Here is a 13,111-nt window from a genome sequence, read left to right on the forward strand (position 1 = left end):
TTCGTTTAACTACTTGCTCATCTCTTTGCCCTCTTTTTTTTTTCATAGTGTTGTTTGTTTCTTACTGATTTTGGGCAGTCTTTGTATATTCTGGATATCAATCTCTTGCTGATATTTTTCTAGTCAGTGAATTCATCTTTTAACTTTGATTTTGATGATTTGTATAGAAATTAACATTTTTTAATGTGATCACATTTGTCCAATTTTCCCTTATGGTTTGTGTATTTCATATCTTGCTTAAGAAACCCTTGACATTATGAAGGTATTTGATATTTTCTTCTGAAAATTTCAAAGTTTTTCTCTGTACATTTAGGTTTTTAATCTGGAATTGATTTTTGTGTCAGGTGGGAGGTAGAAATTGAATTTTTTTCCCATTTGAGTAGTCAGTTGTCCCCAAACTATTTATTCATTAATTCATTCTTTCCCTTTTGTCACTTAGCCACTTTCCTTTATATATGTGTGCATATATTTCTTGGCTTTCTATTCTATGTATTCTGTTTGTCTATTCTTATACCAATACCCTATAGTTTTTTTGTTTTATTTTTATTAAAGTTTATAATAAGTCTTGATATATCTGGTAAAGATAACTTCCCTCCTTCTTCAGAATTATCTTGACTCTTCTTAGTCCTTTATTGCTCTTTGTGAATTTTAGGATCAGCTTGTCTATTTCATAAGAAACGTACAACAATCAAAAAGTTGTCTTGAGATATTGTTTCAAATTGCAATGAATTTAGAGATTAATTTGGAAAGAACTGACATCAATGGTTTTGAGTCTTACTGTCTATGCACATGATGTACTTCTCTACTTAGGTGTCTTTTTATGGTCTTCAATAAAGTTTTATACTTAGCTCTCTAAAGCTGTTTTTTTTTAAGCAGCTTTATTGAGACAGAATTTACATACCATAAAATTCACCCCACTCTTAGGTCTTGCATATCTGTTGTTGAATTTATTACTAAGTACCTTTTAGTTTTTATTACGAGGTACCTGGTAGTTATTGTGAATAGCATCTTTGCTTTCTAAAATTTTTGTCACTGGTGCATAGGAAACTTTTTACCCATTGTTTTCTTGGTTTGGGCTGGCAGAAAAATATCTTTTAAAGAAATCTGAAAAGGACTGGGACTTTTTATTTTCTGTCATGAACTAGGATATGAGAGAAACCCTCACTGCAACATATGATGGTAATGCAAAGGAGAGCTGGAAGCCCAGTCCTAGGAGTTTGAAGAAAATAAAAGGGTGACAAGGAACCCTCAAAATCTGAGATGTGTTCCTAAGGGTTCACACAAGCAGAAAGGAAGCCTATGCCTAACTCCTCCCTTCCCTTCCAGTTTTATAATTGGCACCACTCTTTATTCACACATTCATTCATTTATTCATATACTTTTTTTTTTTCTGGTGAGGAAGATAAGCCCTGAGCTAACATCTGTTGCCAATTCTCCTCTTTTTTTGCTGAGGAAGATTGGCCCTGGGCTAACATCTGTGCCCACCTTCCTCTACTTTATATGTGGGATGCCTGCCACAGGATGGGTTGATAAGCAGTGCATAGGTCTGCACCTGGCATCCTAACCCGCAAACGCGGGGCCACCGAAGCAGAATGTGCAAACTTCACCACCAGGCTGGCCCGTTTATTCATATGCTTTTTAGTTAAAATATGTAGTTCTTACTCTATGCTGGGCACTGTGCTAGGTATTTGGGATTAAAAATTTTAACTTTTGGGGCCGGCCCGGTGGCACAAGCGGTTGGGTGCGCGCGCTCCGCTGCGGCGGCCTGGGGTTCGCTGGTTCGGATCCCGGGCGCGCACCGACGCACTGCTTGGTAAGCCATGCTGTGGCGGCGTCCCATATAAAGTGGAGGAAGATGGGCACCGATGTTAGCCCAGGGCCGTCTTCCTCAGCAAAAAAGGAGGAGGATTGGCAGATGTTAGCTCAGGGCTGATCTCCTCACACACACACACAAAAAAATTTTAACTTTTAAAACTAAATTTTAGGAAAGAGTGTGCTGAGAAAGACACAAAGAAGGCCAGTTGGCTAACCTTTAAAGTAGACTATCAAAAAGAAAATGTAACACTTTACAAAGCTCTTTCACATGTATTTTTTGTTTGTTTTTCATTGTTTTTTGTTTTTGGTAAGGAAGATTTGCCCTGAGCTAGCATCCATTGCCAATCTTCCTCTTTTTGCTGAGGAAGATTAGCCCTGAGCTAACATCTGTGCCCGTCTTCCTCTATTTTGCATATGGGACGCCGCCACAGCATGGCTCGATGAGCAGTGTGTAGGTCCTGCCCCCTGGGATCCAAACCCATGCACCCCAGGCCGCCAAAGTGGAACGTGCAAACTTAACCACTATGCCACCGGGCTGGCCCCTTTCACGTGTATTTTTGTATTTAGTCCTTATAGCAATCCTTAATCATTTTTACAGATAATGAAGGTTAAGTAACTTTGGATAGTATTGTTTTTGACAAAAAATAAGATTTAACCATAAAATGATATAAAGTTGTTATTGCTTATAACTTGCCTCTGATTTTGATTCCTTTTGTATATAGCTCATAATGATTTATATATCAGTCTTCTTTGAGCTCCACATAAAAAAGCATCATATAAAGAGATATCTGTCTCCATATTTTATAAAAGAATACTGTGAGAAAACCACTAAGAAGGCAATGACAAAACTCCAGATGTGTATTTCTTACTCCTAATACCAAGGCAGCCATCTTAGTTTGCAGGTAGCCCCTGTGTGTTGTTACTTGTTAATGATAAGTGAAAGCTTCTGATAGGCACTCTGAGGAATGTATATGGGACAGAAATTGAAGATACAAAGGAAATCAGCGATTAACTCAGCAGTGACTTAAATTTCTACTCTTAGATTTACTTTTTATTCCAGTTTTAAACATGTTCTCTTTAAGATTCTTTTCACTTGGTCTTTTTTTCCAGCCACACTGGAATGTATTAGGAGATTAGGCAGCTATGCAAGGTTAATAATCTGAAGCTTTTTTTTATTTGCAGTCTAGAATTTGGAGTATGATTCTCATGAAAACCAGAAAACATTTTTTCTTCACTAGAAAAGTGTCAGAGAGGAAATACTACTCAGATTAGGCAAATTTAATAAATAAAGCTGAAATTGGCGTTTCTCTTATGTATGCATAAAAAGTCACTTAATTTTTTTCATTTTATTTTAGTCACTGTATATATGCCTTGTTTCGTGGGTCCACGGGAAGCATGAGTCTGTTGGGACTTGGGACAAGAAGAAAACAAGACATCTTCACAAGGAATACCAGACAGTAATAAAAAGTATCCCAGAGTCTGAAGAGATAGAACACAAACATGACCGACAGAGGACTTAGGGATCCTCCAGAGGGTAAGACTAGTTTGTACAGCACTGCGCTTTGTGCTGTAGAAAACTAGGGCTGTGCTAAGAGAGAAAACCTGTGATGACTAAAACCTGGAATTTGGATGTAAAAAAGAAGTTAATTTCATTGATTAATTTGTTATGATTATTCTTACTCTTTCATATTTACTGAATTTTACTACAATACCAGACCTTAATTATAAGGAAGATTAATGTTTTAAAGACTCCAATAATAGGAACCTATAGTATTGGAAAAATACATCTTAAAAAAATATGGTAGACAAATCCTTAGAGTTATATTTTTAAAAAATCAAAAAAACTGTGATGTGCTATATATTTAGAGGGGATCTTTCAATTATAGGGAAAGATGAGATTTAAATTCTTCATCCTGCTTATATGTGTATGTAGGAGATATAAACAAAATGTGAAGTAGATTTTTCTGAAGAGAAGAAGGGCGTATTTACTTAAATCTTTTATTAAGGATGTTTTTAAATATATAAAAGTAGAACAGTATAACGAACCCTCTTGTACTCAGCGTCTGATTTCAACTATTACCTACATAATGCGGATCTTGTTGCCTGCCTTGGAATATTTAAGTGCAAATCCAAGACATTATATCATTTTACTTGTAAATAGTTTACACCTCTTAAAAATAGATTTTTTTAAAAAACATAACCAAAATAGCGTTATTACACCTAAAAAAGAAATTATCCCTTAATATCATCACATATCCAGTCAGTAGTCACATTTCCCCAATTGCCTCATAATCTTCTTTTTTCTTCACAGTTGGGAGTTTTTTTTTCCTTTACATTTGGGCCAAATGCTGCATTTGATTGATATATCTTTTAGGTTGCTCTTTTTTTTAAGCTTTATTATAGGAAATTTCACACATATGTAAAAGTAGAGAGCAAGATAAAATGAATCCCATGTACCCATGAAACAGCTTCATCTGCTGTCAGCATATGGCTAATATTGTTTCATCTATACTCCCTCACTTCTCCTTTCCCTCATAAGATTTAATTGAAGCAAATTCTAGACGTCATGTAATTTTAGCCATAAGCACTCGAATACTTATCCCTAAAAATTGAGGATTCTTTTTTTAGTGTGTGTGAGGAAGATTGGCCCTGAGCTAACACCTGTTGCCAATCTTCCTCTTTTTGCTTGGGGAAGAGTGGCCTTGAGGTAACATCTGTGCCTGTCTTCCTGTATCTTGTATGTGGGGTGCTCCCACAGGATGGCTTGATGAGTGGTGTAGGTCCGTGCCCAGGATCCAAACCCGTGAACCTGGGCCAAAGCGGAGCCCATGAACTTAACCACGATGCCACCGGGCAGGCCCCAAGGATTTTTTTTTAAAAACATTATCACAATGCCTTTATCATACTTAAAAGATGAATAATAATTCCTTAGTATCATTAAATATCTGGTGTTCAAATTTCCCTGATTGTCTTATAAATATTTCTTTTAAAAATTGGTTTGTTCGACACTGGATCTAAATAGTGTGGTTCACATATTGCATTTGGTTGACATGTCTCTTAAGTCTCTCTTAATCAATAGGTCACCCTTCCTCCTTTTTCTTTTCTTGCTATTTATTTTTATTTCTTGCTGTTATCAGAGGAACAATCTTTTGTCCCTTGGAATTTCCCACATTCTGGGTTTTGCTGACTGCATTCCTGAGGCATAATTTAATATATTCCTCTATCCCTGTATTTCTTGGAAACTGGTAGTGAGCTCTCGGAGCTTGATCAGATTCAGGTTCATTTGTTAGGCAAGAATACTCCATAGGTGGTATAGGTGTACTTTCTGTTGTGTTGAATCAGGAGGTTAATAATACCTGGTTTTCCCTCTTTTTGTAATGTCAAGATTGGTCACTGGGTTCAGCAGTTGTCAGTCTGGTTCAGCTGTTATAAGATTCTTCATCAGCCTTTTGCATAATAGTTTTAGTTGCTATTGGTGATCATTGCATAGATCCATTATTTCATTAAGGAAGAGGATGTATTTAATATAACCAAAAGTTGGTTCCATCATTCAAAAGAGTTTTACATTAGTGTTACTTGTTAGATATATTAGCATGGTAATAAATTTGTTTATTCATTAGCATTCATGTTTTTTATTAACATGATGATAAATTTGTTAATGTTTAATGGAAGTCAAGAGAAGTAATGTTTAAGAAAATTGCCTTGTGAACCATAAAAATCTATATAAATATTAATTATTATTAATCAGGGACCTTGTTAAAATACAAAAATATAGGAAAATTTTTTTCAATAAAAATTATAAATTTTTATCTCAATAGACTCTCAGAAGGATTTGGAAAATGACCCATCAATAAATTCTCAGGCACAGGAGACCACAGTCACAACAAGTACCACTGAAGAAGCTCAGACCCCAAACCCTGCCTCTGGTCTTAACAAAGACCACCAAGAGGTGGAAACAGTAGGTCCAGGAAGTGCAGATACAGGTGATCAATCAGAAAGTCCAGATGAAACAAATGATGGGAAATATCCAAAGGATAAAACAGAACATGAGAACAACCAGAGTTTTCAGGATGGAGAAGAAAGGCACCCCGTCCATTCAGAAAGTCCCGGTAAAGACCCCTTGGATCCAGAACCCGACCGTTCTCCAGGTGACAAGGGAGGAAGAGAAGGTGCACACGTAGGGAGCAGCTCTGTAGCCCTCCCTGAGGAAGCAAGCGACAGACCCGGAGCTTCACAGGAGCCACTTGCTGTTGACCCTCAGGATGCCCAGAGTCCTGGTCATTCCAGTGTGCCGCTGGAGAACCAGGAGAAACTGAGGAGGCGACCGCAGGTGCCAGGTGAGAGAAGCCCCTGAACTTCTGTCGTGTTTTGTATTGCTGTGTTACTGAGAAGACAGCATGGGTCAGGGTCCTTCTTTTCAGAGAACTTCTCTTTCCTTCATAGGATTAAGGCCTTTGTGCCTTTCCCAGGGTCACATAAAGAAACACAACTGAGTTGAGATTAGAATGAGGTTTCTCATCTTCTAGACTAGCTCATTCCACTATATTAAGTTGCTTTCCACCACATAAACTGCATTTTTTAAACAGTGCTTTTATTTATTTACTGTTCATATTAATACAGACTGATAAAAAAGGCCATGACTTTTTAAAAATTCACCTCTGGCTTTTATTTCTTATGAGCAAATTTTCACTTAAATTTTTTTTTTTAAATCATCTTCATTGAGGTATAATTAATGTACATTAAATGACACATATTTAAGGTGAACAATCTGACATAGGTGTACTCTTATGCACTGAATTGCATAAGCCCTCGATTCGTATGTTGAAGTCCTAACCTCCAGTACATCAGAATATGACTATATTTGGAGATAGGGTCTTTAAAGAGGTTCACTTAACAATTTTTTAAATCTTTTATTTTTTGGGAAACTAAATGCTACATAAATCAAGAGATGGGTATATTTAAAAACCAACATCAATGGTACAGTGCCCTTAACTCAGTCATATTTCAGTTTTATAGGACTTGGAGCAAATCCGTTAATTTCTGTCTACTTGATTTTCCCCGCTTGTCTATGAAGGAGGACAAGCATCATATCTTCCCTTATGAAGATAATAGTTGCATTGTGCTAAGTCCTTAACTGGAACTCAAGAGATGTGGATTTAAGAGTTGGCCCTTCCACTTGCTAAGGTCACTTGGGTGACCTCGGGCAAGTCTCTTAACTTCCTGCTACTGTACTTCAGTTTCCTATTTATAGAATGAAGAAGTTGGACAAGATGATATCCAGCTGGTCTTTTCCAGCTCTCACCTTCTGTAATTGTATGTGTGGATTTATATTTTATAAGTATTTTATAAGTACTCTAAAGAGCTCAGTCTGAAATGCCTATTTGCCAGTCCAAAGGAATAAAAAAAGAAGACATCTGTCCATTAGGGACTTGACTAAGGGCTAGAAATTCATGTTTCACTGTAAATCAATGACTGATCTCAAATATATGTTTTATTCATTAATCATTAGAATAGTCTGTAACTTCAGTGAAGACAAGGACTATATCTCTCTCATTCTTTGTGTTTCTTTGGCACCTGGCACAGAGAAGCAACTTTGTGAATATTTGTTGAATGAATGAATGAATGTGATTTGTATGGACCATTTTCTGCCATCAGAATTTCACCGGTATGCAGGTTCACTGAGTAGAGGAAGAAAACATTGTTTTAAAAATGCAGTTTATGTGTGGGAAGCAGCTTAATATAATGGAAAGAGCTAATCCAAGAGATGAGAAATCTTGTTCTCATCTCAACTTGGCCACATCTCTTTGTGTGACTTTGGGCAAAGCCCTTAATATCCCTGGACCTTTTGTCATGATAGGTAAGGTGGGAGGCCGGAGTAGGTGGTCATTAACGATCCTCAGTCATTAGATTCTGTGATGTGATATTTTTAAAACCTGCTTTTTGGTGTGATATGACTAAATGAACTATCCATTATAGGTAAAAATGATTCTACTTTATGTTAACCGAGTATGCTGTTTGAGTTGTTCTTCCAGTAAGGGTTTTATGGGCAATACTCAGCTTTCACTCTTGTGAGGTACCTGGCTGGGGTCAAGCACACGTCTAGACTCTAGAGTGACTTAGCTGAGAGTTCTGCAAAATACTGTCCTCCTCTTCACCCACACGTTTTAGATTGGTGTCTCACCCCACACCTCCATTTTTGCACAGTTCATAAATTTCCTTAACCTTATATTTCTTGCTTTGCCTACCTCCTTCACTAAGAGGTTCAAACTTGCTTTTGTAAGCTACAGTGATCTCTCCCGTCTCTAAACTTAGTGCCTCTGTTATTTGTATACCCGGGGGTCTTGAGGAGCCATGTGAGTCTTGAACACTGGAATTAAAGTGTCATTGTGTTGAGTCTGTGTACAGCTAACATTTCTTAAATCCCTTCTTAATTTTGTACATTTTGTCGAATCACATTTTAGATAGGTTTGGCTGCAATATTAGGATGCGTGTTTTTTTATCTTTGACATAAGGACCAGTGAGGAATTGTGAATGTAGTGACAATATCCTTAAGTGAATTTCACAGCACTTCATTTTACTCTTCTAAGTAGAATAAAAGGAATAGTGAGCCTTAAGGAAAAGATAGGAAAAAAGTTAGGTTTGTATAAAAGAAAATTTTTCAAAGTATAGAAATCCTCTCAGTCAAATAATCCTTTGGTTTGGTAAGAAATATAAAGGTATATAGTACACACTCGCACTAATGTGCTGTCTAAAAATAATGTTCCTTTTTTTCTCCAGAGGCTGTAAGTCATCAACAAGAAACACAAAAATTGGAAGAAAACAAAGAGAATGCACAGGATACCTTAAGAAAGCCTAATAAAAAGGATTTTTGGACTTATGGTGAGAATAAAACTAGTCTTATTGCACTGTTGATTCACATTCAGAAATCCTCAGAGAAAATACCTGGAAAACTAGCAGATTTCAACAGTATTAACATATTTTTTTAAAAGTGTTTGATAGTAAGTAATAGTAAAATACAGCAGTAGAGCTTTAGAGATTTTTCCTTTGGGGTGCCGGCTGATATTTTGCCATCCTTAACAAAATGGGAATTCCCACAGGAGGAAGCGTTTTTCGTAAACAAGAGACTGAAACTGGCTTTTCAATTAGAGTATTAACTTCTCAAGTGGCATTTTTACATTTTGACCCTTTAGGAAAAAATGGCCTGTTACAGGTATAGGTACTTTGAGAAGGTGGAAGAATATCCTGATAGTTCATTTCTAAATCACATCATTAGTTACAGCAACAAATACATAAACTTAGCTTTTACCTTTTAACAAAGAGATTGTATCTTCAAGTAATTAAATCTAAGAAATTACAGAAAAGGTATTTCTGGTAGACTTTAATAGCAGAAAGTTTAAATGATTTAGGCTAAAGAAACCACAACTGGTAAAATCTGACAATATCTCTACCTTGTTTCAGTTCACCACACAGGCTTTATTTCTGACTCACGTTCTCTCTAATTTTGTCTTTTGTTTTCTCATTCTCCGACAGGCTCTACCTTTTGTATCTTCCTAGTTGTGGCTCTTGTTTTGCTAAGTTCTATTACTAGCTACTATTTGTCTCCAGGCCAGCAAGTGTCTAAAAATCCAGCTTTGGAGGCCTTCTTGGTTCAGTTCAGCCAACTGAAGGATAAATTTCCAGGCCAGAGTTCCTTTTTGTGGCAGCGAGGACGTAAGTTTCTCCAGAAGCACCTCAATGCTTCAAATCCCACTGAGCCAGCCACCATCATATTTACAGCAGCTCGAGAGGGAAGAGAGACCCTGAAGTGCCTGAGCCACCATGTTGCGGATGCCTACACCTCTTCCCAGAAAGTCTCTGCCATTCAGATTGATGGGGCTGGAAGAACCTTTCAGGACAGTGACACAGTCAAGCTATTGGTCGATATGGAGCTGAGCTCTGGATTTGAAAATGGCCAGAAGGCTGCAGTGGTACACCACTTTGAATCCCTTCCTGCGGGCTCCGCCTTGATCTTCTATAAGTATTGTGACCATGAGAATGCTGCCTTTAAAGATGTGGCCCTGGTCCTGACCGTTCTACTAGAGGAGGAAACATTAGAAGCGAGTGTTGGCCCAAGGGAAACAGAAGAAAAAGTGAGAGATTTACTCTGGGCCAGGTTTACCAACTCGAACAGTCCCAAGTCCTTCAACCACATGGACTCAGACAAGTTGAGTGGGCTGTGGAGCCGTATTTCACACCTGGTGCTACCCGTGCAGCCAGTGAGGAACATAGAAGAACAGGGGTGTCTTTGATGAGCTAAGCACGGAGTTGGTTATGGAAGGCATGGGTTTATTAAAAAAGTTAAAAGCCTTCCATTTATGTGGAAAGAGATTGATGAATGTGAGGAAAGCACAAATGAGCTTATTTTAGAAAATAATTTTTCATTTTTTACTTTTTGTAAAATCTTTCTAATCTAGGCTTGACAAAGCTAAAAAATTTGACCAGATTTTTTTCCCTTGCCTGTCAAGGAAATCAGGTTTGAAATATACCATGGTATATGTAACTGAGGAATTTTTTTTAATGCAAAAATATAGCAACAGAATCATTGCACAGGAAGAGACTCTTCTCAGAGTAGCTACAGAGTGATTTTTGTTTTCTTGAGACTCTGAAGAGCCTTTTGGATAGTGTTTGGACTTGGACTAAAGCAATTACAGTTATGAAGCAATGATAATTTTTAGAAAATTTTTCTATTACATGTTAAATATTTTAATAACCTATTGTGAGATTACATCTTATACTAATTTGCACTTTTGAATAGTATGAAAAAAAAAGAAACAAATTCAAATACTTATCTAAAAACTATATGTAAGGCACTGCTTTTATTCCGTTAAGGAGCTGAGGTAAAAGCAGCTATAGTCAAGAAGTGTTATTAAAAATTGGAAACAATGGGGAAATTGTTTATAAGCATTGGAAATAAAGAAATTCCAATTGGCTATATCTTTACTTCAGCTTTCTTGAATGATTTAGAGCAGTGATTTTTAAGGTGTGTCTGCTGGCACCTCTCTACTTTGTATCAGAGCAGTTCTACTTTGACTTTTTTATATATTGGGATTCTCTATAAGATTTAATGGGAGCAAAGAGTTCCACTGATAATGAAGTTTGAAAACCACCCATTAAGTGAAAAGACATCTTAGAAGATAGGAAATGGGTAGAAAAAAATGAGTGTATTATAACTCATGAGTAGGAAGAGAATGAAATATAGGTTTATTGTATAGACATGCTATTTATGAAAGATAAAGACCTACAGATGAACAGCAGAATGTATAAACTCGTATTTATGTATATTTCTGATGCTTTTGTTAATTTCTGTTAATCATCGTTTCTGTCTCCCCTGGATGGAGTTTTATGATAGCCTAGGATGACAGTTTTCAAGTGACCTTTAAGCAGAAGAGATTCTAATAACCAATTAAGTACTAGATTCTATATGGGCACATTGGCATAACTTGACCAAACTGTTTACTTGTTATGCAGCAATGGAACATTATGTAAGGTAGCTTATTTCTTGACTAGCTAGTTAGAAGTACTGTTAGGTTAACAATTAGAGAAATGCAAGAGATGTTACACTTAGAGGAAGTAGAAATGTTGGATAGATTCTCAGAGGTTTTAATGGCCAATATTAATTGTTGGACCATGTTGTGATTGTAAGAAAGATTGAGAGCAGTGTTTATGGAGATAGTAGTTGTTTATTTGCTTTTTAGCTCTGAAAGCAGAACTCTAGTAAAATGATCTTGATCTAACGAAGGGTCTGTTCCTTTACATGATATACCTAGGAACTATTGCCATGATCCTGGAATACTTCCACTAGGTTTTGGTCTCTCTGCTGCTGTGAGAGTAGAGTATGTGTGTGTGTATATGTTTATATATTTTTAAGAAGTCACATGATTAAAGTATGGGAGGATTTTCAGAAACACTAAGAAGATAGAGGGATTTTTATTAATACCTCAGAAGGAATCACAAAGACATGGGGGAAGAATCTATTTGAAAATATCTGTCACAGGAAGAATACATAAATCTGTTCTAAGGCCTTTCGTTGTGCTCAGTTGGGTGTAGGGGCATACCCAAAGGAACTGTTTTCATTTGGGACTCTGTGAAGGAATCTTCCAATAGATTTGAGGAAAGACCTGCCTGAACAAAAAGTTAAATCACAGTGAATATAACATCAGCATCAATCCAATATAAAGTCAGAGAAAATTGAAGAAAAATCTATATACCATATTCAAATTTTTTTGTGTTTCTAGATCTCAGATGCTAGCATTACATCACACAAAACCAATGGTGCCTTGTAGAACTGTTCCGTTGGCCTGCTGATCTCTGCTACCTCAGATCGATAAAGAACTGGTATGAAGTGTGCACATCTGATCTGTGTCAGCGACTCAGAGCACAGTTGAAACAAATATTCTTGTTATTCATTCAGTTGAAGGTGGTTTTTCATCATTTCCTTTCAATATAATTTAGAAAAATTTGAAAAAGTCGCAATTTTTTTACTGTTTAGCCTTTGTTAAAACACTTTTCCTTCCATGTCTAAGTGCGGTCAACTGAAACTGTTGTCAGTTTTCTGTCCAGTATTTCAAAAATCATTTTAAAAAGAAGCAGTATATTAGCTCTGGGACTTATGAATAAAATGATAGTTTTTAAAGCATAAAACTATGTATTTTTTAAATGTACAAATAATTAAAATCTGTTATCTAATGTACTCTTAGGTTAATTTCTATTCAGTTGTTTCTATTTTTTTACATTTTTCAAGTTTCCAAATTTTCTTTTGTGTATCCAGTAGTTCACCTTTCATTACTGTAATAGATAATTTGCTTATTTGACTTAAAGCAATGACTTGTGTGCATGTGATACCATACGTGATACCCAATCACCATGTAATTATTATTGCAGAACAACTCTCATTACATTATATATTAATATCAATCATTTCTTGAGTAATACCAGAGTTCTGGAAGCAACTGGTGGAATCAGAAACTGTCTCTGGAATTGAGTTTTTTCCCCTGTAGGTTAAATTTTAGGTTTTCCAGTTAGTTGCCAAGGCAGAGAAGTTCTAGAGGATTTACGTGACTAATGCTGTTGTTTCTATTTCTGTTTTTTAAATCAATAAAATAATGTAAATGTACTTCATTTGGAAGCCACCATGCTTACGGTGATGAATAAGGCCCAGTGTGCCTGTGATCCACCCTCCTCCAGCTAATGACCCAGCTGAACAGTGCTAGCTGCTGAAGTGGTTTTGACCCTTTGACAGTTTTTAATTGTTTGATTT

At 36.5% G+C, this 13,111-nt stretch overlaps 1 protein-coding gene across 7 annotated transcripts in view; it reads left to right on the forward strand.

The window, feature by feature from the left end:
• Positions 1 to 12,360, forward strand: part of LOC131404847 (torsin-1A-interacting protein 2-like) — a 35,487-nt gene extending 23,127 nt beyond the window's left edge. For all 7 annotated transcript variants that reach the window (XM_058539956.1, XM_058539955.1, XM_058539953.1 and 4 more), the window contains 4 exons: positions 3,171 to 3,349; positions 5,634 to 6,152; positions 8,593 to 8,694; positions 9,346 to 12,360. In XM_058539956.1, the coding sequence (XP_058395939.1) occupies positions 3,316 to 3,349; positions 5,634 to 6,152; positions 8,593 to 8,694; positions 9,346 to 10,103 (1,413 nt within the window). In that variant the 5' untranslated portion in view covers positions 3,171 to 3,315 and the 3' untranslated portion in view covers positions 10,104 to 12,360. The remainder of the gene's footprint in view (positions 1 to 3,170; positions 3,350 to 5,633; positions 6,153 to 8,592; positions 8,695 to 9,345) is intronic.
• The last annotated feature ends 751 nt before the right edge of the window (positions 12,361 to 13,111 follow it).

Source organism: Diceros bicornis, chromosome 4, assembly GCF_020826845.1.
Source record: "Diceros bicornis minor isolate mBicDic1 chromosome 4, mDicBic1.mat.cur, whole genome shotgun sequence".
NCBI classification, from domain to species: Eukaryota; Metazoa; Chordata; class Mammalia; order Perissodactyla; family Rhinocerotidae; genus Diceros; species Diceros bicornis.